The following is a 16,914-nucleotide window of genomic DNA, read 5'->3' on the forward strand; positions in this document are numbered from 1 at the left end:
GATGATATAGTTATTTTATAACTAAAGCAATATCACACACTGTTCTTTTGATTCCAGACTCTATGACAATTTTAAAACAGGAACCTTTATTCTCTATAAGAGTACATCTCGAGATTTTGAAGTTCATGTTCGCCAGTGGGACTGTGGAAGTCTTCACTACCCAGCATCCTGTAACTGCGGCTTTGTTGCCAAAGAAGAAAGTGATATAATTGCATTTGACATGTGCAGTGGTCAGCTACGCGAGTCACAGCCACACTTATCTGTAATAAGTAGCGACACAACAGGAAGCAATGTCAAAATCACTGAATCCTACCTAGGAAGAAAAGTAACGGTAAGTAGTAAATAATGACTTGCGGACATAATGGTTATCTCAGCAATTGTTTTTACCAATTCACACCAACTGCAGAACTAAAACATGCTTTATTTTCTGCAATTAAGCAATAGCATAACATTTATCTTTCAATCCTAGCCCTTTGGCCAGTGTTTTGCTTGTAAGTGAAGGTGTTGTCCTCAAAAACAAGGATGCATCAACATGCATACCTTTCTGGAACCATGTTGTCAATCACAGTATACAACCCTTGTGTGGAAGGTGCGGTTTTCAGATTCGATATGCGCATACTTAGCAGCCCTAATGTTCCAAAATGAGATCTCTTTATGCTCCGTTTTGCTCATTCCACTGTTATATAGAAAGGCTGTGCATATAGATAATTAAGAATGCCAAATGACATCCACAGTATTACAAGTGTAGATGGTTTCTCTAGAGAATGTGGCCCTCAGATAAACATTCCCATTTGCTTTTGTAATTTCCTGTAGCTTTTCTTTTGTAGATAGAATTGCTTTATGACTGCACTGAATGTCATATGAAGCAGAATGTAAAAATGAAGCCCTCAACAGTTCTTTAATCACTCTGTTGGTCTGGAAGGCAAGTCATAAAAACAGATATGCTTTTTCAACTTGGGTTTGGCTTTTGGTATAAGAATATTTTAAATACTTTTATCTGAAGCACTTCATCTGAAGACCTCGGATATTAAATATTAAGGTAATGTTAGGCAGTAGAGGAAGTAAAAAGATACTGAGGAACCAGAAAAATTAAGTGAATTGCTCGGATTCATACAGCAAGTTAGTAATAGAGACAGCGTTTAAACTTGTGGTGGATTTTGTTCTTGAGACTTCTAGTATTTATTTCAAGAGATTGTACAGTTGCCTACAATTAAATAGTAAATATTTGTTACTATTCTGAGCTATCCAGAATATTTAGGATCAGCTTTGCAGGTAGACAGTGACTCTATATTAAGCTACTACCACAGGGAATCATCTAGCTGACAAAAAGAAATTTGGGAAAGATGGTGCCAAAGAATCTGTTCGTATTACCAGATTCATTCCTTTCCATATGCAAGCATGTGAAGAGTGAGCAGCCCAGCTGATCTTTGATTCTCTGTGTTTTTGCAGTCACTGACCTTCCACAATACACCTGCTAATGGTGGATTAAGTTTATGGACCTATAGTGTACCATTTGACTGCCTGCTGAGCTTGAGATGTATAGGGTTTTTATTTACAGGGCTTCACGAGAAGAAGGAATAATGAAATTTGATCCAGAACAGTTAGAGCCAGAATTTAATGGAATGTCTTTATATTCTTGGCCTTGTCCAATTGTTCCTGGCCAATAAACACACCTGGTTTTACTAGGTAAAATAAAAATAATGTTTCTCATGATGGTATCACCTATCTCTTTCTAGGTTTTGTTTTCTTCTGGAGCTTTCGTTCGTGCTGATGTGAGTGAATGGGGCATGAGCATAACACTTAGGGCACCCAGTACAGATTACAGACACACAATGGGACTCTGTGGCACATTTGATGGAAGTGCAGAGAATGATTATCACACTGCAAGTGGAGTGGAAATCCCAGACCATACTAATATTCTTTCTTCTTTTATTAAGGAGTGGAGGTAACAAAATTTTTCTGTTTCAGTCGAATGTCATCACTTTGGGTTCAACATTTCCTTTACACTCTTGAAAACTTGTTGAAATAAAAAGAAATCTTCCTAAGTTTTAAAATTAATGTTATAATGTCATAGATATGTTCCATAATAAGTTTCAGAGCAAATACAAACTGAAGAGCCAAATTAGTATTTAAGTAATATAGTTTGAGTAGGTTTTGGACACAAGATCCACTCTTCTCAGTTCTTCTATTGCAAGTTACTCTCACAGTTTTGTGATTTAACTGAAGTGCTTAAATATAGTTGTGTACTGCAGACTCTGTGATCTATTCTGTAGAAGTATGAAACAACAAAAAGAAAAGGAAACATTAATGCTTTACTAAAACAGTGAAAGTAGGCAAGAAAGTTCAGATACAGTTTCGTCTTCTTTTTTCTTCTGCAGAATTTCACCAGGAGAGAGCTTGTTTGACAAGACTCCTGCTTCTTTAACGTCTTCTAGAAAAATAGTCTTCTGTGACTGTGCACTTGAAGATGCTGGATTATATCAATCAGTGGATAAAGAAGACACAGTTTTTAGATCAGAACTTCCTCTGTCTTGTAAAGATAGTGAAAACGGTAGATTTCTTTCCTTGATACCAGGACTGGATGTCACTGCTGAGTACCTTGGTCCTGTTGGTCTTGTCAGAGGCTTAAAGAAACGTTCATCTGCACATGACATGGGTTCATCTACACTTCTGCATGGGGAGGATAATCAAACCAAACTTCATGAAACATCACTAGTAAACACACTTGTCTCTGCAACCTCAGCGGGAAATACTGGTGTAGAAAGAGAAGGAACTTCAAGCTCAGGCATTAGAAGAAATTCTTACCATTACAGTAGTCATCTTCACAAAAGTCAATCTGTTACAAGCAGGCAGAAGCGCCAAAATTATTATGAATACCATCCGGTATTTCTGTTCCAAAGTCTTAGCCAAACAGACTTGGAGGGATACAGTTACTTTTTCCCAGAGGACCATGCCACTGACAGAGACCAAAAGTTTCTTCCTTCTTGGCCCACGCCTTCTGGCCTCACCGAGTCCAGCGCTTTGTTACTCTGCCAGCATGCAATAGCTAATTCCAGTATAGGAAGATCTTGTGGTGGCCTTCTTGGCCGGCGAATAGAGGATGCGATTGTTATGTGTGTTAAAGATTTGCTGCTGAAAGATGACCTCAGTTGGGCAGAAGCTTCCTTAGCTCTTCTAGAGAATGAATGTGAGAAGAGAGTTTTAGAAGAAATAAATTATAACCAACAGGAACTAGAAGGGTCAGTTGAGAGTCTGCTTATGGCATTGAAGTGTCCCAGTCTCTGCAGTGGTAATGGGGAGTGTACAGAATGGGGCTGTGTGTGTTTTCAAGGCTACAGCTCATATGACTGCAGCATACTGTCTGGTAAGTGAGGGGGAAAACAAGAGATTTACTTAAATAATGTTCTCAATCTTTGTGCAATATACATACATTTTGCTGCCTTTTTCTCCTGCCTTTGTACATTGACAGGGGTTCCCTATGGTGGCCCTGTTCATTATCCAGCAATTTAGCTCCAGTTTAATACAGTAGTAATTGTTTTCTATTCATCCTTCTTGCTTCTGAAGGGCAAAACATGGGCTTAGTTTCTGATATGGCAGATTTTAAAAATTTATGACTTGGCGAGTTTGCAATCCAGAATATTGCCCCAAGAGATTAGCAATGTTCTTGCACGCTGTCTTCTTTGGGAAAGATCTGCTACATCCATCCATTCCATAATTTTTTATAGTCTATGTGATCCTGTTTATTAACTGTAAGTGGGATGTTTTTCTCTTTGGTGATGTTAGATAACTGTTAGATGTGGTGGGAGCAGAATTGATGGTGAAGAAAACAGAGGTGCAGCAAATAGAGCTGGGCAGAAATTTTTCTTTTCAGTAAATAAGACTCACTAAAATTCAGTTAAGAGGTACACCAGAAAAATATGAAAAGCACCACAGAAGTCAAAACCCTTTCAAAACAAAATCTGCTAATGTTTTGTTTTGAAATGTTGTTTTTGTTTTAGTAACCTATTTAAAAGCAAATAGAGAAAGAGGTAACAGAATAATAAAAAATAAATATTTTATTCCTCTTGAAGTCAAACTGGTTTTGCTTCATAAAAACTATTTGAGTGTTCCAGTCTTTGTCAGTTTATTTCCTGAAATAATAATTCCTGAGATGTTTTTGGTTAGTCTTTAAACAAAAAGCTCCTATTATAAATTACTGCATAACTGTAACTTTTACAGTTCCTGTTACTAGGGCCTGAGTTTCATTTAGATTTTGTACTGCAAATGTAGTGTAAAGAACCATGGATGAGAAAGCAAAACACATATTCACAAGTGTTTGTTATCAGATGAATATTTTCTCTGCTTCATAATATTCACACTCCAAGAGAAGACAAAAAGCCTGGCTTTCAAGTTAAGATTCATTTTTAACAGTAAAAAAATATTTCTGTTTACGCCTTTCTTCAGCTGGTTCCAGATTTCATTGCTTTTCTTAGTTGGATAGAGAAATAAACATATTGATTAATGTAAAAGCATGCGAATGAGTTAATATACTGACATTCATTGTCTAATTTCTACTTTGAAGACCAGGCTCCAGAAATTACAGAGCTGGAGAATGCTGGGCTGTGCGATATTCGACAGTACGACTGCACATCAGTGAGAGCTTTTGGACATGGCTTCAGGGAGTCACTGAATCTGAAATGTGAAATTATCAAATTACAGGTTGGTCTCCGTGAATAGTAAAAATTACATTTTAAACCTTTGAGAGAATGAGGGTCAAAATGTCTAACATATTATTCATTGATGTGGGTACAACCCAATACTTTAGTAGAAGCTGAAGCTAAAGCAAAGGCACTCAGCGCTTTGCAGCAGACACTTGAGTCTCTGCAAGATGGCCATTTCCTCCATGATAAGAGAAACACAAAACATAATGGGAACGTTCAGCAGCCAAGAGGGAGATAATACCATATGGCAGCTATCCATGTAGAAAAGGGCGAGGGCAGCCCTGCTAGTAGCAACCAGTACATTGTGGTTCGTTTTTCTGAAGTGCTTAAGGAGAGGAATTGAAGTATCACTTCTTTGAAGAAGGTACTTCAAAGAAGTTAGGTTAAAGGCATTACTAGATTCCTGTCTCAAATCTAATGCTCAAAATAGCCCTTTTATAAACATAATAAATCTGCTACAAAAAGAGAAAGGCATTTTTCATGTGTTGTCTATTTCCCTGGGGTAGAATACCACAGCTATTTAATGATATGTGTCAGCTCCATACCCCCGGTTTGAACAGGAGATTAAAAATGTTGCACTGTAAACTAAGAGGAATCTGTGTAGAGAGACTGTTCCTCAGACCTAGAATTTGCTCAAGGCAAATTTACAAGCATTTTACAAGTGTTAGCCTGGAATAAATTATCTACAATTACAAGGTTTTATGTCGTGTTAGACACTAGAATACAAAAAGCTTCCATGTAAAATTGGGTTTCACTGACGTGATGATAGAGAGGCTGGGGGGGAAATGGTGAAAGGGGAACCATTCAATGGGAAACTTTTGTTCCTGAGACAAAATAGTTTTCCTTAGTTAGTTCCAGCAGATGCTAAAATTATTTTGACAAATTAAGCAATGCTGGCTATAGATTTTTCTTAAAACACATGTATCCACTTATCTGCAAGTTGGCTTGAAATTATAAAGTGGAGAGTAAGTTTACACTCCATTAAGTTACAAGACTTTTGGACAAGGCTCACAGTGAGACAGTCATTGGGAATTCACTTATCACAGTTTGAAATGTCTCAGTTTCAACTCACGGCAAGATATTCTGCTAGAATGCTCTTTATTGTAGTATATTTGGCTCCTAACTACAAAATCTTTTCTATTGGTTAGAAAAGGAACACCACCACTGTTACCTGCAGTTAAGGAGGAAGCTTAGGATTCTTTTGTCGAAAATGCAAAAGAAAGGATTTTTTTTTTCTTTCTTTTTTTTTTTTTAATTTTTAGTTTTGATTTTTTCAATTTTCAAGATGGAGCTATAGTGCCTTTATGCTAATGTCAATGGACTTGCAAGAGTATAGGACTCCATATATTTTGCGATTAAACGTAAATGATCAAAATTTCAAAGAAGAGGTGCGTTGGCAGAATTTAGAGCTAATACGTACTGAATTTCTTATTTTTTGTATTTTCACTCTTGAAAGAATAAATCAGATCCATTGTCCATGGGCTGTCCTACCATGTTAGGAAGGACATAGGTCTTGTGCGTGATGCTGAAAGAGGTGATGCAGAGAATTCTGTATTGAAGTACCTCACAGAGGCAGGACTACTGCACATCCCTTAGCAGAGGTTTGGGTAGGACATGGCCAAGGAACCTGTGATTATCCAGATGCAGAATTTACTGAGGTTTTTCTAAAGGATGAGAGTGTGTTTAAGCTCTCCAAAACTAAAATACGGTTTTAGTTTCTTCTTATTTGTATTGAACTGCAGAAGTAAGTTGTTCTATGAACATAATAAGCTAGAGTGCTAGTAAATCTGAAGATTTTTTTAATTGTTTTTTGAAAGATTAATGTATTTCTGAAAAAAATCTGTCTGAACTTGCCTCCAGCTAATAACAAAAGGTTTCTGCATCACATTTCAGAGGTTATGGTACTAATGTTTCAAAATTACATATTTAGAAATGTTTAGTTGTTACATTTTTACACACCCTTGCTGTCATTTCCTTAACTGAGTGTAGGGTGAAAGAAAAACAAAATGTTTGGTTGGAAAACAAATAGCCCATATGTATTCTCAGCAAAAGCTTTTATTTTTCTGTTTGTAAAGAAAAAAAAAAAAAAAAAAAGAAAATGCAAGGCCTTATCAGCAGAAGACTTCCCATGTCAGGATTAGGATTGAATAAATGTCTCAGTTGGCTCCAGTAACTGAAAAAGTGTGCCAGCTCAGTATAATCTAGTCAGGCTCAAAATTATTTTGACCTTGCTGTTCTCTTGTTATGTTGGGATTCTTACTTCTATCTAACTTTATTTTCAGTGTGCTTGTCCCTGCTTCCACACCAGTACTTTAGGCAAATAATATTATCATCACTATTCTGTCATCTTGAACTCTGAAGGTAGATCCTTGGATGACCTGTCCTCACTGCAGTTTAGAATAAAAGTTTACAGGGTTAATGATGTAGTCCAGTGGCTTGTGCAAGGGTTTAATGGCAAACTGCCAATATCCCCCAGCACCCAGAATGATACCTGCGCCCTGCCAAAAACATTATCTGTTCCTTTGACTAAAGCTTGTCCTCTTCTGGGAGCAGAGATGGAGGGGAATAGATGCACTGATACATCAGATCAGTGCTGGCAGAGGATCACCCACTGCTTAACCTTCCCATTACTCTCCAGCTGGAAGAACTGTTCATCCTTGGCAATGCAGTGCCAAAGCACCATGGGGCAGGAAAGACTTCTCTGCCTTTTCTTCCACAGTTAAAGGCTCAGGTAGATATCTCTGTGTGCAAATAAGGGCATTCAATATTTTTCACTGCATTCTAGTCCAGAGACAGTTGTGTTCAAAGACTGTGCAATATATCTGTTGCTTTGGTTTTGTTGTTTGTTTTTTTTTCCTCATCAAAATATTTTCATAATGCATTTAACTGAAAAACAGATTCTCTCCCTTAACATTTAGTATAGGGATAGCCAATGGATTCCTGGAGAAGCTCTGAGTATGCCAGCTGCCTTCCAAAATGCCAGGACTGTCAGCTGCCAGTTACCAAATGATGACCAGCAGTCTGATGTCATGGATCTGGTTGATGATAAACCCATTGCCAGGTGGCAAATAAAGGTACTCACAGAAATTTAAAATATTCATTTACAAGTATTCCTGATAAGATGAAAATATATTACATAGATATCCTTTTTAGTGGTACTCTCTTTCCCTGAAAAGAAGACCTACCCTGAAAATAAGCCATAACATGATTTTTCAGGATTTTTGAGGATGCTCAAAATATAAGCCCTACTCCAAAAATAAGGCCTCATTAGAGTTCATTTAAAAAGTCAACTTAAATAGTGTCCAGGCAGCTGTACATGTAAAAAAGTAATAAGTTTTGGAGCAAAAATTAATATAAGACCCTGTCTTATTTTTGGTGAAATAGGGTAGTAAGGGTGGAACTCAGCTTGCTTAACTTGGGGTTTCAGTTTCTTCACCTAAGCTTAAGTGTTGAGTGCCATTTGAGAGTGCTCTCTTGAAAAGGGACTGATAGATATACATGACCTACAGAGACACGTGTTCTTCAAGAGTAGAAGTTAAAGGTCAGGTAGTTACCCAAAAGCATTTCAAATGACATTAGACACATTTATGGGAAAATTGAGTTGAGCCTGGTCTCAACATGTGAATCTCTGTGTGAAGCAGATATCTGAGATCTCACGCAGATTGAATCAATAAGGTCAATAGAGCCTAGACAGTATTCAGTTTACCCTAAAGTAGACACATACATGTGGTTGGTCAAATATCTGTTTAGTCTTATTAACAGGATTGATTAGATTTCTGCTGGCTATTGTAAGGGTTTAAACAGCTAAATGTAGGTGTCTACCAGGAAATTGAATATTATGCTAGCAGTCCATACTGGTGATACATTGATATCTGTATGGATTAATCCATTTTTACTATACGTCTTGCAGATTTCTAATGATGGATTCACTTATAGCAACTCTAAAACACTGATATTATATGATGGAGCCTGTCAGATGTGTGAACCACAGGAGTCTGGTTTATGTACGTTAAAGGTAAATATTTAATTACTCTCTACGTTTATTATGACAATATGTATTTTTTTCAAGCAGAAAAAAATCTAGAAAAATCAGCAGAACATACCCTGTTCTCATTTCCAACAGGGATTTTCCATGCATGGAAATGATAAGCACAGAAAGAGAAGCTGGAACGAGGCAATTTTGAAGGAAAAAAAAAAAAAAAAAGGCAAAAAAAAAAAAGCACTTTGTGTAATTACCAAATAAAACCAAATATGCTGTTAATTGTTTAGGTTTAAAAACAACTTAAGTTGCTTAGTGGTAGGGATTAATAGACTGGATTTTATTTTATGCTTTACAAATTCATCCAGATTTACTGTTTGGTAACTGAAAATTAAACAATTGCATTGTCATTTCTCTAAAAGGAGAAAACGTGCAACATAGATGGACTCTGTTACGGTGAAGGTGACACAAATCCAACCAGCCCTTGCTTACTCTGCAGACCTGACATATCAAAGTTAACATGGTCAGTTGTTGAAAGTAAGTTCTAAAGAGGTGTTTTTGTTTTTTTTTTAATAGCAAGAAGTTGAAAATCTACTATTTTTTTAAAATGTATGGAAATAGTGAAGTTTTAAGTTTAACTATTTAAGTGTTTCATTTAAAGCTCAGTACCCACTACTTCCGCTTGTAATTTGATCTTGTTTTTCATTTGACATTCCTCCTAATTTCTGAAAATGATATTTTGTTTTCTGAACATACATGTAAAAGTAAGGCTTCCCTGCACCCTATAGACATCACAAATAACTAATGAAAATTAACCACTTTCAGCCTAGTTAGCACTTTGCAGTCTTTTGATATTTGGCACAGCTACATCCACAAATGTTTGTCTTCAACATTTATGTATAAAAGATATTTTCCGGCAAAGGACTCAGATTCTAAGAACAGAAGAAACTGACTTAAATGCATGTCTTATTTATTAACCACTTAATATTTGGACATAATTCACATTGATGGCATAGATACTTGAAAGTATAGCCAAGGCTGTCTTAGTCCAGTTAGGAACCTCACTATGAAAAGAAGACCTCAATCTAGATTCTTCCTTCTCCATAGTACAAAGTTCTAGCCTAGAAGTTTTAGCTCTTCTGGCTCAGATCTTGGCCTTCAGATATACAAATCACATTGGTCCCTTCGCCAAATGGGATGTCTCTTGGGGCTTTGTTAGTAGCCATCCAGCCTCCTCCATCAACCCAAGTCTGTAACATCTCAAATACAAGAGTTCTGTTGGTGTTTTCATGGGTGAACATGCCAGCAAGACTCAGTCAGTACTGGGAAGAGTCCTGCATGAGTGGGACTTTGCTGCCTGTCTTGCTGAATCTTTTCCTAGTTCAAACTTGTACCAAAAGCCTAGGTAGCTATACCTGTTCTGAAAGAATGAAAAATTAATGAAACGAAACTCATCCAGCCGTCAGGAAGTCAAGGGATTTCCTTCCACGTTACAGCCGTGAACCAGAATTCCATATTGTCAAAGTCAGAAACGAGTAAACCAGAGGCAATTCCCCAAAACAAGGAACACAACCTCTTTTCCAGATTGGATGACATTAGGAACAGGGTGTGAGAACTGAACTGCTGGGACATGGATTACCGCTTCTTTTCCCTCCATGGTTTCTGCCACAGTGAGTGGGTTCCTGCTTGAAGTGATCACTGAAACCCAAAACTTAGCAATTTTAATCACCTTCCTATGTCCCAACTTCAAAACCTATGCTCTCCTCGGGGCTTCTGCTTCTCTCATTCACAGAACTTCTCCTGGTGCTGGGTTTTTTTTGTTTGTTTTCACCTGATGCCTCTAGAAATCTAGTTACTCATGCCAGATTGGTTATAGCTCAACGGTGCAGGCATCTAAGTATCTTACCAGTAAGTTGTTGTGTGGTTGAAATCCTTCTGAGGAACAGTGAGTGAATGACTTCTTCAGTCACCTCATGCACAGTTTTGCCAAGATAGTCACTGCAGCCAATTCTCAAGTATTGCTCCTCAATATCTGTTCATTTCTCAAAGGAAACAGCAGTCACCTCTGAATTTTTTGGCTTTCTATACTTCGATCTGCAAATTCTCTCTGTGTAGTTAAAATATAGTGTTTAAATTCAATAAATTCTGAGTTCTTTCTATGTATAGATGCAATGCATCTTTACAAGGTTTTGCGTAGTATAAATAATGCCTTGGTTACGTTGTTACAGTTACAGTGTGTTTTTCCTATGCCATTCAAATGACATCAGACTTTAAGAGAAATAATTACATGTGACTTCCTTAGTAGAAATATATGCTCCTTTTAAATTTTTATCCATATGTTGCAACTTTTGCTTAAAAGACAAAATATCTCCTTTGTTACAGACAACCAGCCTCCAGTGCTTGAAACTTTTCAGGGTATGCTACAGACTTTTTATGGAGAAGATTTAGTGTATCAGTTTTTGGCTTCAGATCCAGAGGGCTCTGCTATTCATTTCACTTTGGATTCTGGTCCAGAAGGTGCCAGTCTTTCCCCATCAGGTCTACTTTTGTGGAAAGCTGTGTCAATGAATCCCCATAAATTAACATTTTCTTTGACAGATGACTGCAATGCAAAGACTAAGGTAGAAATAGAGGTAATGAATATTACAGTAAAATGACACATACAATTAAGATGTTTAAGATATTTAATTACAAAACTAATTGCTAGTTCATTTAAAAAAAGAAAAAACATCTTATTTGGCATGTCTTGTAGGTCAGTGTAAAATCGTGTGATTGCCTAAATAATGGCTCATGTGTGACAAACATTAATTTCCCACCTGGAAATGGAAGATATCTTTGTGTGTGTGTAGCTGGATTTGAAGGTGATCTCTGTCAAGTGAATACTGATGACTGTAAACTTAACCAGTGTGGTATTGGCAGATGTGTGGATGGAATAAACAGCTATTACTGTGAATGTCCACCTGAACTTCAAGGTAAATTGCTACTTTATCGACACATATTTATCATGTCTATTGATAAACAAGTGTTTCTAATTTTATGCCTACATATTTTTAAAATTTTTGGTTTTAAATAGCTTACTGTTGAATGTGAAGAAATTTTATGATCTTGTGATAAAATTATGTGATGTACTTCAGGGTTTGTATTGCATGAATAGAATAGATGTTTATATTATGAAAGCAAATTTCCATTGTTTGCAGAGGTAAACTCAGCAACATGGTGAAACTTAGGAGTGATGAGTTTGGTTACAGTGTGATTCCTCCTATGCCTGCAGATAAACATGTAGTCTCCACAGCCCATCTTCTCCATATTCTGCAATAAGCAAGATACTTGATGTAACATGAAAAAATGTGAATAGCAAAAGTCAGCTGTACTTATTAGATGTACTGAAATACTTTGTTGCACTTGATAGATGCCCTTTTTGTGTTTCAGGAGCTGCATACATTCCACTTTTATCTTTTATAAACATGCTATCAAAGTCTAGTGACACAATATTAAAAAAAATTCTGCATTTCAATACAGGTAAAAACTGTCAAGATGATGTAGACGAATGTGTATCCAGTCCTTGCTTCCCTGGAGTATTTTGCTTCAATACTTTTGGTTCATACTATTGTGGTCCATGCCCAAGTAATCTGCAGGGAGATGGGAAGTCATGTTATGGTAAAATTATTTGTTTTTCAGAAGAATGATATTATCTTTTATTTCAGATAAAATTGCACTTTATGTTTCTAACAGTAACTTAGAACTCTTTTCCGTTGTCGGCAAAACAGGACTGTGGCTCTGACTGTTGATGACTGGGACAAAATCTCAGTTGGTGACATCAAACTGCACTGGGTCATATAGTTGTAAAACACTTTTTCAGGTGTCTAGAAAAAACAGATACAAACTACCCCAGTTCTTTTATATCAGAGTAGAATACAATGAAATGTAATTTTTTCTGCATTATTTTCATAATATGAGCAATTATTGACAAAATATTTTTCTATTACATTGCTTAACGTGGAAATGCCAGATCAAGGCACTTGCCACATAAGATGTCCCATTATTTATTTACAATGCAATTACTGAATAACTTGTATTTTTAAAATACTCTATTGAAAACTTTTAAGAAACATTTTTTACCCTTCGAGTTATTTTTATGTACTAAAACTTTAACTCTGTAATTCATTTGTAGTTGAAGCAAAAGTAACTACTAATGTACCTTTGCGTCTTTTGTTTTTAGAAAGTTTTGAAGATGCCAATGTTGAAAGAAAAGATACCACAGGAGAAATTGGAGGGAATAAAGGTGATTTTTTTCATCAAGAAAATGGAATTTCTGATTAACATACTGATAAGGATATAGCTGGCAAATAAAGGTTCTAGTCAGTTTTATGTTATTCACTTGAATTTTTCCGTTTGACTCAATTCAGTTAATTACTGGGGCTGTATTCTGATCTGAAAAATGAGCCTGAAATGTCAGTATCAACAAATCCCTTAGGCCAGTCAAGTAATTTTATTGACAGTGTGATATATGACTTTCTTATTGTTGCCTTTTGTTTTTGTGATTAACCACTGACATGAAATAGGTAACATGGGGATAGGGACATCTGTTATACGAGATAAGCAAAAGTTTATGGCATTAAGTTGAATGCCATTTCCTACTTTAACTCAAAGCAAAGGTGAAGGATATGGCAAGTGAACATCTGAATTCCGAAACTCTGTAAATGCTGTTTTTGGCATTTCCAACTCTGTGCCTGGTGGGGTTTTTTGCAAGAAATTCTCTTGTGTCTTTTCCCTTTATCTCTGAATTGTTAGTGGGGGAGAAGGAAAACTCTCTTGCTTCGCTGCCAGTGCTGGATAATTCTTCATTGGCTGCAAAACGGTTTGCTTTTGAGCAGTTGGAGACAGCACTCTGTAATAAGATTCAGGAAAGTTTAACCTTTTGAAGACCATTTTCTATCACCATTCTAAATGGGGTTAGTGACAGAGCCTAAGTTAGGTTTGACAATGTCCTCCAGATTCATTCCGCCTCTGCCCCATAATGCTAAAAGCACATATACAGCATTCTGCCATTCTGAGATAACAGTGCCGTACTCCTTCCCACAACCCACCAGACCACCAGCTTTTCCTGGGCAGAATATTATGAACGTTTCATTCACTTTGTGCTCCTTTCAAGCAGGAGGCTGAGTCAGTCTCTGTTTATAAAACACATGAAATATCCTACTAATAAAACTCATGCAGAAACTTTAAGAAAGCTGATGAAAAAGTTTGGAGACTAAAACATGGTAATACTTTTGCTACAAGGTGGCGAATTACTCACCTAAAATACTGTACATGGTGTATCAGTAAGTATAAGCATGTATATACTTTTGATTAAATATCTGCTTGTAGACTCTAGGCTTATTACTAGCACTTAGACACACTGGTGAACCATAAGCAGTATGTTTTATTCAAACTGTTTCATTTACCTAGTTGGAAGCAGTATACAGAGCTGGGAACTTGCTCTGACAGTAAAGCTGTTTATTGACACAGTAGGGGAAAAATCTGCTGTCTGCCTCATAAATATGGTGCTTTCTCCTTATCTTCCAGCCATGAAAAGGCCATGGTGAGGGTGGGAAAGGACATAGCCAGAATACCTTAATCTTCTCCAGTTCTGCTAGTTAGGACTTAGGTTCTACTGCATATGTGCATTCTGATGTAGCACATGGAGGGACTTCCTGAAGCACAGAATGAATGGGCTGTACATTTTTTCTCTTCAGAAGATATTACCCACCTTCAGAAGGAAAAAAATAGTCTCTAATAGTCGCATACTTTTTCCCCCTTTCTTTCTAACATTTTGTAGATTTTCAACATTCATTCTTTGAGAAGGTTTTTAGCATCTCAAGTTATATTCCTGGTTCTACAGATGTCCCTGGGAGATTTATTTCTACAAAAATGGTCAGTAGCAGCACTCCACCAGCCTCCACAGCAAAAATAATCACTGCTTGGAAGTCACTAAATTCTCAAAGAAGTGCTTCTGTACAACCTGTTCCTGGAAACATTGCTCATGCTCTCAGCACCATCAGTGGGCAGCTTCTTAACACTGAAGAGAGTTCTTCAGTACGTGCTGTGGTGACTGCATCTTCAAGGAGCCATGCTGTGTCACCCGAGAAGAAAGCAAAGGCACAAGTTGAGGCCTACAGCTACTTTGAGCCCAGCAGGAAGACTTCTAGCAGCAGAACAAATATAAACAAAGGGCTTTCTTTGCCAAGCAAAGTGTTCAGAGGTGGAAATAATACTCAGAGAGTTCAGCACCTATCAGTCAAGCATAAAGCGAGTCCTTTGCCTTTTGTCCTTGTTGAAGTCACTGTCGCACCAAAAATGCCTCCTGAAGAACTGAGTGAAGTAGTGGTTCCTGGAGCAGTAACCTGCAGCGATTTACCCTGTTTTCCCGGTGTACCTTGTGAACCAAGTCAGGACAGAAGCGTCAAGTGCGGTCGTTGTCCTTATGGTTATTACGGAGATGGCTTCACTTGCAGAGGTATTACAAATAACTGCACTAAGTGCTTTGCAGAAAGGAATCTTACGACATCTTTATAACTTGAAAGTACATTGTGTAATCAATGAAATGCATAGAATATCAAATTTTCTCATTTTCATTATTAATATTGGCATAGCCTGTGGGCTTTTAGTTGCATGGATGCACTTAAAAATATTTTTCTGATGTGTCTCAGGCTCCCCAGTTACGGGCAGGGACCTAATGGATTCTGTGTGATCTGGTTTATTATGTTTGGTAAGACACAGTTGTGCTGAAATGCCACTTTCACTTTGCTTATTTCTTTCTTTGCTTTCTTGATTGCCTTTCAGCAAGATGTAGACAAACATGTGGCAAAAATATGGAGTGTGTGGCACCCAATATTTGCAGATGCAAGCCTGGTTATGCTGGTTATAACTGTCAGGCTGGTGAGTATGGCATTTTGATTTAGCCTGTGGTAACTCATATCCACAGATTAATGATTTGAAGATCGCTGTTGGTTTTTTTGCACAGCACTATGCAGACCTGATTGCAAAAACCATGGGAAGTGCATTAAGCCCAATGTCTGTGAATGTCTACCAGGATACAGTGGCTCTACTTGTGAGGAAGGTAAATAGAATATTTTTAACTTTTGAATCCATAAATACCCCAGTGATGCTGTAAATAGAATAACTTCCATGACTGTTCATTCTGACAGCAAAGAGGTATGTTCATTTTACTTATAGATTAACAGAACTCTTTGAGCTACATGTTGGTATATACCCTACTTTTTTTTAATATATACATATATATATATATATCTCTCTCTCCTGTAAATGGTGCTTGCGATTAGATATTCCTAAATCTAGCTTTCACAGTAAGTGGAGGAGTTCAGCAGTGAATGTAGATACCACTAAGTTAAACACTCCCAGAGAGTGTGAAGTCTTGTTCAGAAACTGTCTCAGATTTCTTCAGGTGGCCACCTCTGTTGGGACTCTGTGTACTCTGTTGGAATTACGTTCTTCTTGTTACTTATTCTTGTAAAAAGGCATTGCATACATCTCCTTATTTTATTTCCAGTTCTTTGCTCATTGTCAATTATTAACATTTCCCTTATTAACATTTCTAAAGCATTACTTAACCATGCATCTTTTTAGAGATGATTTCTTGAACAACATAATTCTGTATCTGCAGCACATTGTAATCCACCCTGTCAAAATGGAGGGACATGCTTGGCCAGAAATCTCTGCACCTGCTCATACGGTTTTGTGGGACCAAGATGTGACACAAGTAAGCAAAAAAACATGACAGAAGAATGTAGATCATTTCTCCTGTTCTTCAGGAGCAAGAAAGGAAATTATGGTTTAAATTTTTGATGCACTCTGTCTGATGCTAGCAAATGACATAATACCTGTGCCTCTTTGAAGGCGCCAATACTTGAGCTTTTTGAACATTAGTTAGATAGTGTTGGCATGTACCTTTGAAAACATATGGTACCATAGAAATTGCAAATAGTTTATTATTTATGATTCATGGACATGGAAACATTGACCACATTGCGTGTGATACTACCTTCAGAACAAACACGGATGTTTAATATGTACTTCCAGCTTTTTAACTTCTATCATCTTAAAATGTCTAGGTGCTGAGGTACAGTCAGAAGTTGGTATCAGTGAATGGTGGGCCAGAAAAGCTGGGATACTGCAAAACTGCATTCAGAATCATATTATGGGATTTTTTTTTTTTTTGTCACCTGGCATGCAAAT

The 16,914-nt window shown here is 37.1% G+C and overlaps 1 protein-coding gene across 1 annotated transcript in view; it reads left to right on the forward strand.

Annotated features, from left to right (window-relative positions):
* Positions 1-16,914, forward strand: part of VWDE (von Willebrand factor D and EGF domains) — a gene marked incomplete at its 5' end in the record, with an annotated part of 40,759 nt that overhangs the window by 17,905 nt on the left and 5,940 nt on the right. The window contains 15 exons of the mRNA XM_082044972.1: positions 58-331; positions 1,737-1,945; positions 2,379-3,364; positions 4,562-4,698; positions 7,619-7,774; positions 8,611-8,715; positions 9,102-9,216; positions 11,062-11,312; positions 11,432-11,651; positions 12,199-12,336; positions 12,899-12,961; positions 14,498-15,175; positions 15,502-15,597; positions 15,683-15,778; positions 16,343-16,438. Of these exons, the coding sequence (XP_081901098.1) occupies positions 58-331; positions 1,737-1,945; positions 2,379-3,364; positions 4,562-4,698; positions 7,619-7,774; positions 8,611-8,715; positions 9,102-9,216; positions 11,062-11,312; positions 11,432-11,651; positions 12,199-12,336; positions 12,899-12,961; positions 14,498-15,175; positions 15,502-15,597; positions 15,683-15,778; positions 16,343-16,438 (3,620 nt within the window). The remainder of the gene's footprint in view (positions 1-57; positions 332-1,736; positions 1,946-2,378; positions 3,365-4,561; positions 4,699-7,618; positions 7,775-8,610; positions 8,716-9,101; positions 9,217-11,061; positions 11,313-11,431; positions 11,652-12,198; positions 12,337-12,898; positions 12,962-14,497; positions 15,176-15,501; positions 15,598-15,682; positions 15,779-16,342; positions 16,439-16,914) is intronic.

The sequence above is a fragment of the Streptopelia decaocto genome (assembly GCF_964273445.1).
Source record: "Streptopelia decaocto genome assembly, chromosome: 2".
NCBI classification, from domain to species: Eukaryota; Metazoa; Chordata; class Aves; order Columbiformes; family Columbidae; genus Streptopelia; species Streptopelia decaocto.